The sequence below is a fragment of the Cyrtonyx montezumae genome, unplaced genomic scaffold (assembly GCF_038088225.1).
Source record: "Cyrtonyx montezumae isolate F1298 unplaced genomic scaffold, pur_monq_1.0 scaffold_8, whole genome shotgun sequence".
Classification (NCBI taxonomy): Eukaryota; Metazoa; Chordata; class Aves; order Galliformes; family Odontophoridae; genus Cyrtonyx; species Cyrtonyx montezumae.
The window spans coordinates 10,646,545-10,664,986 of record NW_027072089.1 but is presented as its reverse complement, the minus strand read 5'-3'; the positions used below and the strand labels follow the sequence as shown (position 1 = coordinate 10,664,986).

The 18,442-nt window shown below is 41.5% G+C and overlaps 1 protein-coding gene across 1 annotated transcript in view; it reads left to right on the top strand.

Moving 5' to 3' along the window:
* Nucleotides 1-18,442, top strand: part of FER1L6 (fer-1 like family member 6) — an 81,757-nt gene that overhangs the window by 18,294 nt on the left and 45,021 nt on the right. Inside the window, exons 2-11 of the mRNA XM_065752143.1 lie at nucleotides 1,309-1,391; nucleotides 4,606-4,732; nucleotides 5,661-5,715; nucleotides 5,792-5,923; nucleotides 6,241-6,303; nucleotides 9,420-9,498; nucleotides 10,585-10,741; nucleotides 12,395-12,581; nucleotides 15,762-15,954; nucleotides 16,946-17,295. Coding sequence (XP_065608215.1) covers nucleotides 1,309-1,391; nucleotides 4,606-4,732; nucleotides 5,661-5,715; nucleotides 5,792-5,923; nucleotides 6,241-6,303; nucleotides 9,420-9,498; nucleotides 10,585-10,741; nucleotides 12,395-12,581; nucleotides 15,762-15,954; nucleotides 16,946-17,295 — 1,426 coding nt within the window. The remainder of the gene's footprint in view (nucleotides 1-1,308; nucleotides 1,392-4,605; nucleotides 4,733-5,660; nucleotides 5,716-5,791; nucleotides 5,924-6,240; nucleotides 6,304-9,419; nucleotides 9,499-10,584; nucleotides 10,742-12,394; nucleotides 12,582-15,761; nucleotides 15,955-16,945; nucleotides 17,296-18,442) is intronic.

The following is an 18,442-nucleotide window of genomic DNA, read 5'->3' as shown; positions in this document are numbered from 1 at the left end:
AGACCACTAAGATTATCTAGTCTAACCATCAGTCCACCACCACCACCATGCCTACCAAAACATGCCCCTCTGTGTGACAGCTAATCTTTTCTTGAAAAGCCCCAGGGATGGTGACTCCACAACATCAGTGGGCAGCTTTTTCCAATGCCTTGCCAAGAAGATTCTTTGTTGAGGGGAAAACGCTGTATGACTTATAGAGATGTTTTCTTTTGTCTTCTGTGAAACTGCAGAATACAGCTACTCTTTCTCTCCTCTCTAAAGAGCTGAACGACCAATGAGAGAGTAAAATAACAAAAAGCAGAACAGCTCAAAGCTTTGAATAACCAACCTGGCTCTGTGCTGTTGCTGGAGGTGCTTTAGCTTAGTTCAGCAGCTGAACTGCTTGCTGCCACAGGAAGATTTGCAGTGGGTCCCTGACGAATGACTTGTCATATTTTCTCTGTTATGGCAGCCAGCCCAGGGCTCTTCTGGCCTGCCTGGACCTCGCCCTATCAGTGCCTGCTGATTCTGAATGATGTGGTAGGCCCCTGGCTGTGGTTAAAATAAAATGAATGCAAGAAATAAGAAATCCATAATGAAGCCAAAACCACTTGAATTAGACATGATCATAGAAATGATCTACTTAAAGCTTGGTTTTAAGCTGCATCAATTCCCTAATTCAATATGGGAAGGAGTGGGGCGCAGAAAAGCCAGACACAATGGTAGCTGGTGCTGGTGGTAGTCTGAACCACCCCTGTAACACAGCTTGAGAAGAAACACTTGTCCAGCTCTGCTTGTAGCTTTGCTGCTGGAGGGAATTAGAACTAACTAAATAGAGCAAAATCTGTTGTGGTGAATATGCCACCAGTGCTGTGCACATCCACACCAAGGAAGTTTAAACAAATGCTTTTATGTTTATTGTAATTCACTGGAAAACTACTTTTGTATGGAACCTAAAATTCATAGGAAGTTTTTGTCTCTAGTATTGCCACACAGTGAGACTTGTCACAGGAGTGTGGGCAAGTCAGCAGAACTGGAAACTTGAATTTTTTTTCTTTGCCTCTTCCTGCTGTCTTAGTTTGAAAAGAAGCTCTGGCTCCCTGTCAACATGCTTGCCTGTATACTGCCAAATTTAAAAAATAAACTAAGTTAGATGAAGCATGAAACTGGAGCACTCCCTTGTTTGCTTTCAATAAAGGGAAAATCAGATTACAATTATATCACTTGGAAATCAAAATGCCCTCTCAGCAGGTCTTTTAGTTAAATCGGAGTCCAGCACAGAAAGGGGCTGGAAGCTGTTACAATGATTGCTTTTCTTTAATTTTTCAGAAAGGGGCTGTTTGGTGGCATGAAGATGAAGAAGAAGAAAAAAGGCGAGAAAGGGTTGACTATTGCAAACAAGGATGCACTGGGTAAGGCCTCATAAATCAATACTGTGACTGGCAAGAGCAGGTTGGGGATCAAATTATACCTCATTTCATGTGAACTCATTTGAATTGTGTCTTACAGTTGCTGCCTTAGTGTAGATAAAATGGGCAGTAAATTATCACTCTTAGGTACACAGAGAGATTACTCTTCTCACATTAAGTATTTCATTAAATCTACCTTTGGATCCTGCAAGTTCAGACTACTGTATCTGATAGAGTAAAACAAAAATAGGTGGGTGGCAGGATATTAAGAGTTTTTTCTGTGCTAGGAGTGGAAACATCATTTCACAATTCCTTCTGAAGATCTATTTCTTCTAGAAATTTGCAGAACGGTGGCTGGATAGGCTGGGTAGATAAAGCGATTCTCCACTTAAATATATGGTGGAGTGGTTTCATTTGCTTCCTTCCTCTGTTTTTGCTTTTGGTTTTTTTTATGTTTAACAGATGTAAGACATGCGGAGTCTTTTATTTCTTACCCTCTAACAGGCTGTTGGTTTCCAAGCTAAGGTTATGCTCTCCAGCATTCCTACCACTGCCATTTTCCTCCTCTGCCCGTAGTCCTTCCATTCTCCTCCACAAAAAACTCAGATTTTGGCCACAACAAATTCTTTGCTTTCTGTGGTGTTATGTTAGAGTTTCATGCCTCAAATTTAATGAGATGTTTAAAATGTGGACTCCTAAGTGTTTAGTGCAGCCTGTGAATTACAGTGCTGCCATAAACCAGCCATGTGTATCTTGACTCACTGTTGGGCAGAAACAGGAACACTTATTTTGTGTCATAAACAATATTTAGCTAAAGGGCACTACTTTAAACAAAAAGATTCTGTTCTGCTCCTTACAGCAAGGAAACTCTGCTTCTGGAGAAGAGAAACCAAACACAATTAAACTTCTCAGTAATGACAGTTATGTTAGAGTTTATTTATCTTATGCTCTATAAAATATACCATGCTCTACAAGATGTACTACACAGTAGCTTGCTTTAGTTTACCATGTAAACATTTCTATCTGTGTAACTGCTTATTTCAAATGATTCTGTCTTTGTGTCCTTGGATAGACTGAGGTCCCTATGTTGCTTCTTCATATATATCATTATTGTTTTTTTCAAAGAGTTGGAATTAGCAAAGATGCAGATATTAACATCTCTCTCTTGTGTTAAATGGGGATTTGGGCTTAAGAGACCTAGCAGAGAAGTGTGCAGTGAGGGAGCGTTATGATTCATTGATCCATTTGCTGAATCCACACAAGGGAATAATTCCTGCTGATCACTTATATGCAACATATGTATGGTTATTGAGTAAAAAGCATATTGATTCAAATAATCAAGTGTCAAGAGAACAGAACTGTAAAGCAAAAGACGTGTTGCAAAGAGTTTACATCTCATCAGAAATATGGACCTTGCAGAGTGTGGCCCAGGCAAGATGTCACAATGGCACACGCCTGTTCCCAGCTGTGGGGTGGAGGGGAAGATTTTTCTGCTTTAGCCCACAAAGCAAACAATACAGAGTACTACAAGCCCCTAACCAAACAGCATGCTCCAAGGTAAATAGGATATGGGTAGTAGTCATGGGGACTTGGTACTACAGATGCAAAACTGTGGACAGATACCTTTTGCTCAAGGGCTGTAAATCAAGTCATGTCTACGTGGATACAGAGACAACTCACTTTCCTCATTCTGGGCAGAATGAACAAGAGCCAGAGGGGCAGTCATAGAACATACACAGTATGTGAGATTGCTCCATCAGGAGGCTGGGTTTGTCAGCTCAAGCACAGAGCTGCACAAACTGGGCAGTGGGGCACCCAGGATGGAGCTGGCTTATGTCTGGCCATCTTCTAGAATGAAAATCCCATCTCTGTACCTGTCTGATGATTTGCTGGGAATCCAGCTGCAGGAGGAACATATTCAGACCTGATGAGTGCTACAATTAGAAATCCAAGTGAGTTTTACTGTATAATGGATGGTCCAATGCTACCATTAGCAGTTTCTAAGTACTCCTGAAAACACCATGTCTTTGCAAAAGGATGCTAAAGCACTATTAAAACCCTTTATGGAATTAAGTAATTGCTTATTTGGAAAAGGCCTTAAAGATTATCCAATTCCAACCCCTTGCCATGGGCAGAGCTGCCACCCACCAGCTCAAGCTGCCCAGTGCCCCATATAACCTGGCCTCAAATGCCTTCAGGGATGGCAGCTTCTGTGGGCAATCTTTATCTAGTTTTGTAGTTGGAATACAGTGCCACAGAACACTTGAAGAAGACACACTTGGATGTATTTCCTTTCATTTGATGCAAGGATATCTCCACAAGGTTGTCTAAGCCTCTGAGTATTGCTGAACAAGTCAGTTCAACTTTTGTGGGGGCCAGTTCACAGCTTCTAGATCAGAAATAGCCCAAGTCTAGAGTCACTGAACATTTCTTGCTTATATATATGTATTAGAACCAATGAAAGGCAATCAATATCTAGACTTTCACCTAAAATGAACAGGTCTCTTCCCAAGGCAGATGCTGAACACAAACACACTCAGCAAGGGGCAAAGATGCTGGCAGGACTTCTGTTGGGCCAGGAGAGCTAAGCAGAACAGTGTGGGAAGGGCTCTCTGTCCAAATGTGGATGTGTGCCTCTGAGATAGTTACTCAAGAGTGAGGAAGAAAAATAGGCAGTTCTGAAAGCAAGTTGTCTTGTTTGAGCAGAGCTGTCTACAAGAGATCCAATGAATTATGTTCTTCAACTCTCTTTCTGTCCTGGATCTACCATTCATCATCTCTGCAGTGGGTAATAGTGAGAAATGATTTAAAAACTAGGCTCCAATTTGGTCACTTAGAAGGAAATGGGGGGTGTTGGTGTGAATGACAGATTCACTGCTGCTGCAAATACAGGCAAGTAACAGTGATTATCTGTCTCACCATCTTTCTAGTAGGTGAGCGATGAGGCAGTCAGGTGCCATTGGTGTATGTGCCTGTTGTGCAAGCACACAGTGTGACAAGAGGGGCTGTACTTTCAATTTATATGTAGTACAAATTTTTTGCACAGAAGAGAACCTGCTGCTGTCATCAGTGCTGCTCGGTACAAATCTTCATTGTGACTTCCGTGTTACCGAAATATGCACCTCATACTGATGAATTCACTGCTCTGCTCTAAGTTAGCTTTTGCTGGCAGAAATCAGAAACAGAGTTTATTTTCTTGATTGTTTTTACTCACCAGGTGACCATGATGAAAATGAAAATCTTCACCATGACACTCTTGGAAGACAAGAAGAGGGAGAGGAAGACTTGATGAACAGCAATGCATTGTCAAGTGCTTTTGGATCCTTAAGCCCTGAGAGGAAAAGGTTCTCATTGGAGTATTTTATGTCCCTCAGAACATCTTTTCCATCTTTCTCAGGAATGGTATTGGCATACACCCGTTGACAGAAAATCCATTTACTGATCCCTTCACTCCTTCCACATGACAGAGTGGATGTGTTTGTCAGAAAAATATTATCAGCTCAAGACAGATTGTCACCAGATGCTATCTAGTGCAGGGAGAGATTGAAATGGATGCTAGAGGGCCTGAATTCTGCTGCTAATGAAAATGAGCCAAAGGGGCCAGCAATCTTTACAGTCAGGGGTTTTATGTAGTTCTTTTTCATATGGGGAGGAAAGAAGGATTCAGGTTTGATGGGATCAATGGGTGAGATCATTCGCATGCATGCTGTTCTGGGCTGTGCAGATGCCTTTCCCTGTTACCAAATACATGAAAGACAGAGAGATCTAAGTGGGATGGCATATAAATCCAGGTATGAAATTTTATAGAGTTCAGGGAGTGATTATACTGAATTCTGCCACTTGAAGTAGACAAGAAAGTGCCATCCTATTTTCATGTCTTATGAAAAGCAATAGGAAAAAGTGAAAGACCAGCTGGGCACTGTTCTGCATGTAAGATGGATTTGCACCATACATGTGCTACTGACAGACACAAGCAGAGCAATGCTCATACCCAGCGTCCAGCAGAAGATGGATTTTGTTTTCCATGTGCATGGCCTTGCCCTTGGACAGCTGCAGTGGTTCAGCTCACAATGCAGCTGCCATCTGATCACAGGTTTGAGCCCTTGGAGTCACACATGTCCCTCTGATTGAAAGACTGCTGGTGAAATCAAGCCTAACAAAGCTACTTGCTCAAAACAAAGACAGCTTAGTGACAAAAACTCTTTGCAACTTATGTCCAAGTAGTAGGTCTAGCCTAGAGATAACTAATGAACTATTTTGTGGTTGCTACAGGGCAAAGCTCGTGCCCAGAATTCATGAAGTGGAGATGAAAACTCAGAACTACCAGGTGAGCAAGGGGTGACAGCCCTTATACATCTTTGACATGAGCTGGGAAATATGTGTGGTGTCTGTGTCCTCCACAGATTGCTATCACCATCATTGAGGCCAGGCAGCTGGTGGGTGAGAATATCGACCCCATAGTGATCATTGAGATTGGTGATGAGAAGAAGCAAACAACAGTGAAAGAAGGCACAAATGCTCCATTCTACAATGAGGTTGGTGCTTTCTCTTGTGGAAAACATTTTCTTCAATGACTCTGAGAGGTCTTCACTTGGTGACTTGAATTGGAATGGACAAGTTGGTAGCATCTACATAAATGAGCAGGGATGTCTATTCAGTAGCAATGGGGTCTGGCCTTTCCCTTTTGTCCTGGGTACAGGGAAAAGGCTTTGCCATTCCCACCACCACCTCTCTAGCTCCCACAGTTTTTCACCAGGGCTTTGTAGGGTAATCTAAAAAGCTAAACCATTATGTTGTCAGTGCTGCTACCAGCACAAGGATGATTCTGACCTGCTCTCCCCTTCTCCCACAGTACTTTGTGTTTGATTTCATTGGACCACAGGTGTTTCTGTTTGACAAAATAATCAACATCTCTGTAAGTACCTAGCTCAGTAAGTAATGACATCTGTGTCATTTTAGCTCTATGTGTTCTTTTCCTAATGTAATTATAAAAAGAAATAGTGTTAGGTACCAAGGGTGCTATGAAAGCATCATGAAGTATCAGAAGAGGAAAGGAAAAGGAGGAAAGGCAGCTGGCACTGATTTGAAGGAATGCAAAGCTAAACATAAAGAAAGATGAGGTGTGCATTGATGGCTTGGCAGCCTGTGAGACAGAAAGATAAACTTTACCTTAGAAATATCACAAGGTCATAGAATCACAGAATTGTAGACTCATAGAGTCATACAGTCATAGAGGATGGAAAAGACCTCTGGAGATCAAGTCCAAGCCCCCTGCTAAAAGCAACTTACCTATATCAGGTTGAGCAGGAAAGCATCCAGAACCTTTAATGTTCTGTTGTGTACAGTCAGTCTTTTGGATCTGATGTTCTTTACATAATACTTCCACACAACCAGTGGTGGATAGGAATACATCAGCTTTCTGAGTGTGTTGGTGTGTGGGGGAATGTGCCAGCATTAACTAGTGTCAGTCCGCATAGCTTCATCAGGCTCAGAGAACATTTTGATATAAAGATGGTGAAGGTGAAATTAAAGGAGGCCTCCTAGATAAAAAGGACATTTCAAAATGAAAATATTAACATAGTACAATGCTCTCCTATGCTACTGAAATCAGAAACTTGTTATTTTTCATCACAGTTTTAGAGAATGCGACATACTGGGATAGAAATAAACAAGAAAGGAAATGTATGTTGAGAAAGAAACCCTGGGGGATGGAAAGCTTCAAGGCACTTGCTTAGCATGAATATGACTTAAGAAAAACGAAGATTAGTAGCCACCATTATCAGTAATCACTCATACACTGCATCCATGTAATCTGTGAAAACAAATTATTTTGCACCTGGAAAGGAAAGCAAAAAAGATTAGTGCTGTTTTGCATGAGTTCAGCGGTTCAGCTGCATTCAGGCTCTGAATTCAAGAAGAAAATGAGATTTTCTATTTCCTAACACCTACTAGTGAACAAACACTTTTCTCTTTCTTACATCTATCAGTACATTCCAGAAACATTGTAGTAATGCTACAGTAAAGTTGAGATGCTCATTATGCTACAGTACTGAAATATTCCTCAGTTTAATGCTGCTCGTACTTGTCCTCATTCAGAAAATTTGAAGAAAATTGTTCAGTCCTCTCTAGAGTAAATCAAGTCTGGAAAGATGCAAGCCTTTAATGATGTGCAATGTAGATGTGATGCTTCCTTCAGGGAAGGCAAGGGGTGTTTACTATAAGCTTCATGCTCACATACTTTGTTATCATAGAAAAAAAAGTATGCTTGAAGATGTACCAGGAGAAATACAGAGCACTTAACAGAAGCAGTGAGGTATTTTCTGAGCAGTTAGAAGTGCCATTCATCCCAGGACATCATGTTTCACACGGCAAATAACCAGATAGAGTAGTAAGGATTACACTTCTATTGTTAATACCCTGCCACACCCTCGAGAGAAAATACAAAGAGCAGTGAGACAACACTATGTCAGACTTAAGCACATCCCCTCCTCTTGTTTCCCAAGTCATAAAGAAACTTCAGTGTTTTGCCCACAGGGAGCCTACATCCTGCTTCCCCTTTCCACCCACACTGAGGTGTGATCAGATTTGGGCAAGCTTCTGTTCCCATGCAGTTCCCCCAGAACTATGATTTTGCCACATGACAGGATGAAACCCACCAGTTTTCATGGCTTCTTCCTCCATGGGTAGCTTAGTTCAGCCTTGTTAGAACAAGGCTCCAGCACTATGCTAGGGTCTAGTGGCATCAGGGATTGAGAAAACCAGCATCTGTGCACAAAGCACCGGCTTCACAGTGACCCCTCACCCACACGAAGCTCTATTAGTTTTTAAGCTTTAATCATAGGATTGAATAAAATTTCTCCTTTGTCTTTTGATTTTTCTGTCCTACTTCAACACCTTCCTTGCTGAAGTGAGGTTTTACCAAGGACAGGTGAATGTGATCCCAAAATCACAGTGGCACAGTGCAGGTAACACACTAAATGAAGTCACATGACAAATCCAATGTAAAAATGTGAATTCCTATGTCTGTCTTGGATGTGCAGGTTCAAAGCCAGAGTATGAAGTCTTTCAAATTCATAAAATGCTCTCAGATGTGCAAATATTTATCTCCATCTTCTAGATTTCACTTTTGTTTGACTAAATCCAGGGACTAATTTGCAGTTGGGCCAAGATTTTCTAGATGACTCAGGCTGTTTTCAGAAAGTATTCCACAATCAAGTATTGGATTCCAACCTTTTAAGCTGTTCAGGTGAGAGGCATGTTCTTTGAGAAATGCATTTCCATACTCAGAACATGTTGCTACCATCTGCCCTGCCTGTAAGATAGACCACACAGACATATTTGAAAACTGAACACAAAAGTACAGCGATGTAGGAATCATCTGACAAAGAAAAATTATTAATCAAATTTGAGTTGAATTGAACTAAATGAAATTCATTACTTGCCAGGAAGGCTGAGGAAACAGACTCACTGGGGCCTGCTTGCCATCTCATTTACATCCACATCACTTCCCTGACTTCATTAATATGGTGGGGGTTAAATCAGGACTGAGTCTCTTTGTTTAGTACATGATGAAATGTTGCAAAGGAATACTTTAATTCTTTCTCTGGTGGGTGTAGTCAGCTCATATGGCAATTCAGCTATTTCACAAAAAGTGATACAGTTTCTGCAGCCTAATGTGGAACCAGCTGTGCCCCATGTGTCTATCTTTTTAATGATTTATTTAAGATTACTGGGATAACTAATATAACTACATCTGCTCTGAAGACATATCCATCTGATTCCTCATCTCTTTAATCCTAGGATGAACCTGGGTGATTCCAAATGAATGCAACTGAATTGATTTCTAAATTGGCACAAGGCATGAGGGAAGAAATTCCAATTGCTCTCTGTATCTGCAGCTATGAGTGATTGTCTTCATGTGGTGCTGAACGTCACTGTTTACTGTCTCTGAAACAAATGTGATCTAAGTTGCTCTTTCTTATGGTGATAGAAAAAAAAAAAAGAGGTAGTAACACTGTATTTTTATAACAGGTTATGCACCATAAACTGATAGGGAGTGTGCTGATAGGCTCCTTTAAGGTAGATCTGGGGACAGTGTATGCTCAGCCAGGTAAGTGGTTTCCTGCCTTTAAAATCTGTTAAACGAGTTGGGAGGAAGAAAGGGGGAGGTGTGCTGCTTTTCCACTTAAATGCTTGTGCTGTATGCCAAAGGACAAACTTAGCTGGGTTTTTGGAAGGTATGTTTTCATATGTATATGACAGAGAACCAGACAAAATTGATGCTCTGGTGGGGAGAAAGTTCAGCCTTGTTAACATCTTAACAATCTGCCCTTTGCTACGAAGCACTTATAGAGTCAGCATTTAATTATGGGGTCAGAGTAGGAAGCTGAATGTTTAAAAATCTGAACCTAATTGTTGATTGCCACTTGTGCTGGGGTAAAAGGGGTGGAGGTGAGGAGAGAGGGTGGAAAAAATTGTGAGGAGAGCACAAGGTAAGAGGAGAGGCAGACCAGAATGAGGAAGAGAAGAACAAAGTGGGAAAGAGATGATCATGGCTCCATTGCCATCTTTAGAGATGCCTGCTGCTTTCTGAAATTTGTACCTAAGGAGAGCTTACCTATACCATTTTTGGCCTGTTTTTACAATCTTCCAAAAAGCACCTATTTTCTTCTCTTCCACAGTTACTCAAGGACCTCTTTAAGGTCCCTTCCAACTTAAGCCATTCACTGACATGATCTCTTCTTAGTCTTTAGGGATTATTGTATTTAGGCCACTTGCTGTAGATGTCACACAGCTACAGCACCTATAGACACAACAGCAGAGCCATTCAGGCTGCTCTTTTGCTGCAGGAGAGTACCAAAATCTTCAGGCAGTTCTCATCAGAAATCAGGCCATTCTTAAAGCCTCAGTCTAGGCTCAGCTGCTGAAATCTTACCCAGCCTTCCCCTGGTTTTTCAGCCACTGATGCTATTAAACACTGATGAAAATAACCTTAGTCCCAGTGAGACTTATCTCAATGCTATTGTCTTCTTTTGTGGTCGTGAAACATTTTATACCCTCCAAATGTGCCTGGTAAACAAGAGTTCTTCAGCATAATCCTGCTGAAAAGACAAATGCTCTTTCTGCAAATGGAAGGGTGCAAGTTTTGCATGTTTTGCAGCTTCTGTCTTGGTGTTTAAATTTGTCCATCTTACAGGTCATCAATTTTGTGACAAGTGGGCGGTTCTCACAGACCCTGCTGACATTAGGACAGGAACCAAGGGATACCTGAAGTGTGACATCAGTGTGACTGGGAAAGGTGACACGATACAAGCCCCACAAAAAACAGTTGATACAGAGGAGCAGATTGAAAAGTACTTCAATAGTTTCTTACTTCTAAATCCTTCTTTACTAAGTACCTGAAAAGTTCTCTGCTCTCTTTTCATTCCTGTCATTGCTAAGACGGTTAATAGCTGAAGCTATCATATGCCTGGCTTGAAGAGAGTACTCTTTGAGTACTCTCTAAGAGAGGTTTATATAATGCCTTCAACTAAATTGAAGAGCATGTTATGATCACTTCCCTGTAGCTGATGGAGCTTACCAGAACCTGTGACTAAGTGCTAGATTAACCTTGGCAGAAGATTAACTGATTTTAAATCAGTTGAAATATTTTTGAAAAGCAGTGAAGTAAGAAGAAAAAGTGTGAAAAGCTATTCCTTCCTATCTATCAGATATGTGCGTATTATGTTTTCCATATTCTTAAATAAATTCAAATGCACTCTCCATGTAAAATGCAGAAATTCAAGGTGGCAATGAGCCGCCAGCATACTTTACATTTTACAAGAGCAATGTTTCTAGTTAATACTGACATGCAAGACCAAGTTCATGGAGGGCCACCAAGATATGGGACTGGATTGCATGATCTGCAAGAAGAGCTGGGAGGACTGGTTACTTGAGCCTTATGAAAACTAAGTTAAGGGGGACCTCACTACTATCTCCAGCTATATAATAAAGAGGACAAAGCTGGATTCTTTTCAGAGTAGAAGAATGAGAGTCTTTGAATGCAAGTTAGAACAAGGGAATTGTCGAGCTGAAATAAATGAATTTACATATTTTGTACCATGAATGTGATCAAATGTAGCAGAGACCAAGAGAGAGCAGGTGGAGATACTCAGAATTTGTCAGACAAAGTCCTGAACAACCTGATCCACTTGGGCATCCTCTGAGAAGGGTGTTGAAATAGATAATTTCAGAATCACAGACTTGTAGGGGTTGAAAGGGATCTCTAGAAATCATCGAGTCCAACCCCCTGCCAAAGCAGCTCCCTAGCCCAGGTTGCACAGGTAGGCGTCCAGGCGGGTCTTGAACGTCTCCAGAGAAGGAGACTCCACCACCTCTCTGTGCGGCTGTGCCAGTGCTCCGTCACTGCACTGTGAAGAAGTTCCCATGCACATTTGTGTGGAATTTCCTGTGCTTCAGTTTGTGACCATTTCCATGTGTCCTATCACCACACACTGCTGAGAAGAGTCCAGCCTTGTTCCTTTGCCTCCTGCTCCTTAGGTATTTATAGATGTGGATCAGATTCTCTCTGAGTCTTTGTTTTTCAAGGCTGAACAGACCCAGGCCTTTCCTCATAAGGAAGGTGTTCTACATCTTTCATAATCTTTGTAGCCCTCTGCTGGACTCCTTCCAGGTGATCCCTGTCTTTTTTGTATGAGAGAGCCCAGAATTTGACACAATACTCCAGGTGAGGCCTCATCAGGGCAGAGTAGAGGACCACCTCCCATATAATCTAGAGGTCACCTACAGATGTTGTTTTCTGTGCTTTTAGAAGCACATATATCACATAGACATATTTGCTAAATAATGCTGTATTTTCTCATGGTAACCTGAAAACGTGGTTTAGATCCAGAAATAAATGTATACCCCTTTTTTGTTTATTCTCAGAATGCAAGCTATCTTGAGATAACAATTTTGGGAAAAAAATCACCTTCAATTTTAAGGAAGTGTCTTATCTTTTCTTTCAGGAACCTTTTGGTCCCCAAAGGATTTCCATCTGAAAGACCATGGGCCAGATTTTATGTGAGAATTTACAAAGCAGAAGGACTTCCAAAGATGAACTCTAGCATCATGGCAAATGTTACCAAAGCATTCATAGGCGACAGTAAGGACCTTGTGGATCCCTATGTGGTGGTCATGTTTGCAGGTCAAATGGTAATTGGGATCCTCTTGATCACAAATGTAGGCCTTCTTTCTTGCTAGTGGTATAGCAAGCAGGCAATAGAGCTGAAATCTGTTAACTTCTTGTTTTGTAAAGCAAATATTTCAACAGAAGGAAAATTTTTAGTTCTTAAATTATGCTGGAACAAGGGGTAAGAAACACTTGATGTCAGCAGAAGAAATAGTATCATCCTCACAGCAGTAGGTTAGAGTCAGGCAGAAGTAGGGGAAAGTGAATTCTGCAGACTTTTATAAGTTACGAAACAGGGAGGTATGCAGTGTCGTATTAGTTCAGTCCTATATTCTGATCTCCTTAAAGACAAAAAATTAAATGAGATTGAAATCAGTAAGGTAGGCTGGATTGCTTGAATTGATGGCAAAGAGGAGCAGAGAGGACGTCCAGGGATCCAGTTCCCCTGTTAAGACCATGAAGGACCATGTTAAGGAGCTTGTTTTGATTACTGACACAAATAATGAAAGAACCTAAGTGAAAATTATTTGAAAGCAGCAATACTTTATGTGTGCAAGGAAGTCCTGGGGAGAGAGGAGGAGTATATTTTATCCTATGAAATTTTAGACATGAGAATGTAGTCTTTTGTGCTGAGTTCATGTTTTTCTGTGAACTCAAATTGTGAAGTGTTAGAAGTCTGAAACTAGCATGGGTTAAAATGATTGGTCAAATGCGTACAGTTAGTTCAGGCTTAATAGAGATCTGAAGAAAATGTAGGAATGGGTCATCGATGTGAGTTTGGATACTGGCATGTTAAATATGGGTCTAGCCCACATGGACTTTCTTACTAGGCTGTTTTCATCAAATACGAAACTAGAAGGCCTGTGGTTGCTGCAGTATGATCCTGCTGTCTCCTTCAGACTAGGAGAAGCTCCAGTCTCTATATCTGTGGCAAATGGATGTGTGCCTAGACCATGAGCCATAGTAATCATATTTTATACTAGATAAATTACCTCAATTAAGGTAATTCCATTGGTACATAAAGCCTGGTAGCTATAATGAATTTAAGCATTTATGAGACAAACTGCACAACGTTACTACTGCTGAGATATTTCAAAAGATATTTTAAGATGTTCATTTTGTAGCAGAAACACAAAAGCTGGCTTTACAGATGTGTTTTGTGCATAAGGGTCCTGAAGGATTAGGAAAGGAAAGGGATGGGAAGGGAGAGGATAGGATAGGAAGGGGCAGGAAGGAGTGGGAAGGGAAAGAATTAAGAATTAAGGAAAGGAAGAATTAAGAAAATGTAAGTCCAGGAGGACATATCTGGATGGAAAACTGGGGTATTCAGCAACATTTCTGCCTCAGTTTTTACTACTGACTACTCTACACTCTGCCCTTGAGCAGATGGTACAGAAGACAGGAACCAGGGGAGCAATGCCTCTCCCAGTATAAGCAAAAATCAGGTTTGATTTTTGCGACCACCTGGGAACCTGAACATCCACAAGTCTATAGGTCCTGATGAGATGCATATCAGAGTCCTGAGGGAAGTGGTTGATACAGTCACCAAACCATACTCAATGATATTTGAAAACTCATGGAATCAGTTGAAGTCTTGGCATAGAAGAATAGAAAAGATGACCCAGGGAACTACCAACCTGTTTGTCTTGCCTCACCTCAGTGCCAGGGAAGATCATGGAGCTTATCCTCCTGGGAGCTATGCTATGGCACATGGAAATGAGGGAGGTGGTAAGGGACAATCAGCATGGCTTGAACAAAGGCAGGTCCTGCCTGACCAACCTTGCTGCTTTTGTGATGGCATAAGCATATTGGAGGATAAGACAAGAGCCACTGATGTCATCTATCTGGACTTCAGTAAGGCCTTTTACATGGTCCCCCATAATGTCATTTTATCCAAATTGGAAAGGTATGAATTTGATGTGTGGACTGTTTGATGGATAAAGAACTAGTTTTGAGATGGTACCCTGAGAGTGGTGGTCACTGGCTCAACATCTGATGGAGATTGGTGATGAGTGGTGTCCCTCAGGGTTTAGTAATGGGACCAGTGTTCTTTAACATCTTTAGTGACACTGACAGTGGGATTAAGAGCAACCTCAGCAAATTTGCTGTGATGACACCAAGCTGAGGGATGTGGATGACACACCCAAGGGATGGGATGCCATCCAGAGTGACCTAGAGAGGCTTGAGCAGTGCACCCAGGAGAACCTCATAATGTTCAACAAATCCCAGTGAAGGTCTTACTCCTGGGTCATGGTAACCCCCACTATCAGTACAAGCTGGGGAATGAAAGGATAGACCATAGCTCTGCTGAAAGGACCTAGGGGTACTGGTGGATGGGAAGCTGGACATGAGCCAGCAACAGAAAGCCAACTGTATCCTGGACAGCATCAACAGAAGCATGGACAGCAGGTTGAGGGAGGTGATCCTGCCCCTCTGCTCTGCACTGGTGAGGTCTCACCTGGAGTGTTGTGTTCAGGTGTGGAGTCCTCAGTGCAGGAGACGAAGACCTGTTGAAGTGTATCCACAGGAGGGCCACAAAAATGGTCTGGGGGATGGAACAGTTTCTCTACTAGGACAAACTGAGAGAGCTGGGGCTGTTCAATCTGGAGAAAAGGCTCTGGAGAGACCTGATAATGGCCTTTCAGTATCTAAAGAGGGGCTGTAAGGAAGAAGGGGACAGACCCTGTAGCAGTGTATGCTGCGAAAGGATGAGGGGAAATAATTTCAAACTAAAAGAGGGGAGATTTAGACTGTATGTAAGGAAGATTTTTTTTTCATAATACAGGTAGTGAGACACTGGAACAGGTTGCCTAGAGATGTGGTAGATGCCCCATCTCTGGAGACATTCAGCGTCAGGCTGGGCCAGGCTCTGAGCAACCCGATCTAGATGTAGATCTCCCTGTTCATTGCAGGGGAGTTAGACTAGATGGAGTTTAATGGCCCCTTCTAACTCAAAAGATTCTATGAATCAGATTTTATTCTAAGCTCTGTTGTGTGCGAGTTCTTAAACAATAATGTGGTCTTTTATTAAATACTGAGGGAAGAATAAACAAGCTAACAGAAAAAGCAGAAGTACCTTTTAGACGAGATAGTTGTGATTAAAAATTTACTGGTGAAATGTTGCTGAGTGATTTTTGCTATAATTACTGCTATTCTCTGAGTCTAATCTCTGCAGAGTTACATACGCTGGACTTTCATTTCAGGGTAGGACAACTGTGCAAAAGAACTGTGCAGATCCTGTATGGCATGAACAGATTATCTTCAAGGAAATGTTCCCTCCACTCTGCCGAAGAGTCAAAATCCAGGTCTGGGACGAAGGCAGCATGAATGATGTGGCCTTAGCCACCCACTTCATTGACCTGAAGAAAATATCCAATGAACAAGATGGTGACAAAGGTAAAGGGAAAATAGCTGTTCCAAAATATGCCCCTACAGTAAAATCCATTTAAGATCTGGGCACCGACTAATCACACTTCAAGGATTGCCAGTGTTCAAGTAAACATGTTTTTCGTTGGTTCTGAAAATCCTTCTCTTTGTTTAATTCAAAGTTATATTGCCTTGTGTTTGGTGTATGGTAGTGTGCTACTACCTTTCTTGTTATCAGGTTGCAGCATTAATTGGTACCTTCTTTGTGACTGGCAATAATTTTCTCCAGTCCATTAGCAATGTATGTTTACAGTTTGTACTAGTATATCTCTGCCAATGAAAGCACAAAGCATGCACCATAGGCAGAGCAGGCTTGTGTTTCTAATCTATTCAGGAAGAGAAACATGTTTTGTTAGCACTTAGGTGGGTGCTACCACAGCTAAAAGAGGTACCATAAACAAATACCTAAGCCCTCCTGTATATGAAGCTCACAACCTAGAGTCTTTTCACTGGTGTTTGAGCATATGTCTCCAGCCTATTTTATACTGTGTTATCACAGTGTTGAACATGGTCAGCTATCCCTGGCAATTCAAATCCATATCTGACTCTTTAAACAATAAATGTAAGATAAATCATACAAAGTGAGAAGTGGCATGGGACTGTGAACAGTCCAGACAAGGTGAGGAAGAGTCTCCCACTATGTCCCAGCCCTCAGCCTTTTGGAGCAAGTCATTTTTTTCAGAGGAATTTGCTAGGTCCTATATTCTCAGCATGTGGAGCATGAATAGCTTCTGATAAAGGACTTCAGATTGGAAGAGGTCCTGGTTGAGTATTAACAGAGGCTATTCAGTGCCTAAGATTTGCCCTGTGAAACAATAATCTATATGAATTGGTTCTTACCTGCCTAGAAATTGAGCTAGGCATGGCTCTTGGATCTCAAGAGACAAGCATCATTGAACAGACTGCCAGGAGTGTGTGATAATGCCTAATGGAAGTATCATAAAATGTGCTTTATCCACAGGGTTCTTGCCTACCTTTGGGCCTGCCTGGATCAATCTCTATGGCTCAGCCAGGAATAGCAGCCTCATGGACGACCACCAGGAGCTTAATGAAGGTTTTGGAGAAGGGGTCTCCTTCAGGGGACGTCTCTTCATTGAAATTGCTGTGGAGATACTTTCAGGAGGAGCCCGTGAGTCAAAATTTGCAAGGATCATCAAGGATATCAAGTTGTCACCTAAAGATAAAGACGCCAAAGCAGCCAAAGGAAAAGAGAGAACTGAAAAAGCAGGAGAGGATGGAAAGTTGGTTTCTCCTTCAGATAAGACTAACTCAACTGAAGTGGAAGTTGAGCCATTTGATGTGCCTTCAGAGGTTGGTATTACATTAAGAGATCGTTTGACATGTGCCCCTAAACTTCTGAGGATGGCTTTGATTTGTGTAGTTGCTGTTACGTGCTCCCTTCTTGATTCCCCCATAGTCTTAGTATCTTCTGATAATAAAGCAATTCAAATGGAAAATTAATGTATATCTGAAACTCACAGAAAGTATTGCTTAGGACTTGGTTTCCTTAAAACTTACCTTCTGTCCTGTTAGTCCTTCTGCACTGTCTGTATCTATGTACTCCTATTAGAAACATGTCAGGTAACACGCTGCTAAATGACAGAGAGCCAAGGGAATGGATGGTAATTATTAAGTCTCATTTCCTGCACTCATCTGACTGTTGTTAATTAAAGTCTGTAGGGAATGACTAATGTAAAATTTCTGCAGGCGTGAAGAAATACAGCTTAGATGGCTTCATGTTTTACTTTCCTCCTCTAACCCCACATTGACAGCGCAGCTCTAGATTGTCTTATCTTCAACTGATGTTAACTGATGTAAGTGAACTCATACAGATTTGCATCATAGAAGGATCTGTGCAGTGTTGCTTGCACGCGGTGGTGCATTTGTGGCTAGAAGTTGTGGACTCAGATGCTAAGCCAATTCTTTGCTCCATCACAGTTTGGTCTGGGAGCAACAGAACATTGTACATAATAAAGTTATATTTTTATCCAATAATATGGAAGAAAAATATTCTTATAACCATTTTTTTTCCCATGTCAACATGCAACTGATCAAAATCTTGACTTTTGTCATGGGTGCCCCACCTCCATGCCTAAGACTTTTGTGTTCTTAAATAGACCTGATTCTTGGTCTTCTGATTCCATCTCTATGAGAAAATAAAACAAGATAAATAGTTCTCTGGTCTTGAAGACTTGCCTTGACAAGTGCTCTTCCCTAAACAGTGTGCCATCACTGCTTGCATGAATGCTGGCTGGAACAAGTCAGAGTGTGTTGGCATAAAAATGGTATGGATATTTGCAGGCCAGTGTGCAAGTCTGGGCCCTGGTCTTGCTTAATGTAGGCATCTAGCTTTAAATTGCCTTTGTCCTTGTGTTCTTCTCTGAAGACTGTAATAGTAATGACATGAGAAGAAATCTATTTCCATATAGATTTTCCTCCATTTAGAAGAAATCCATTA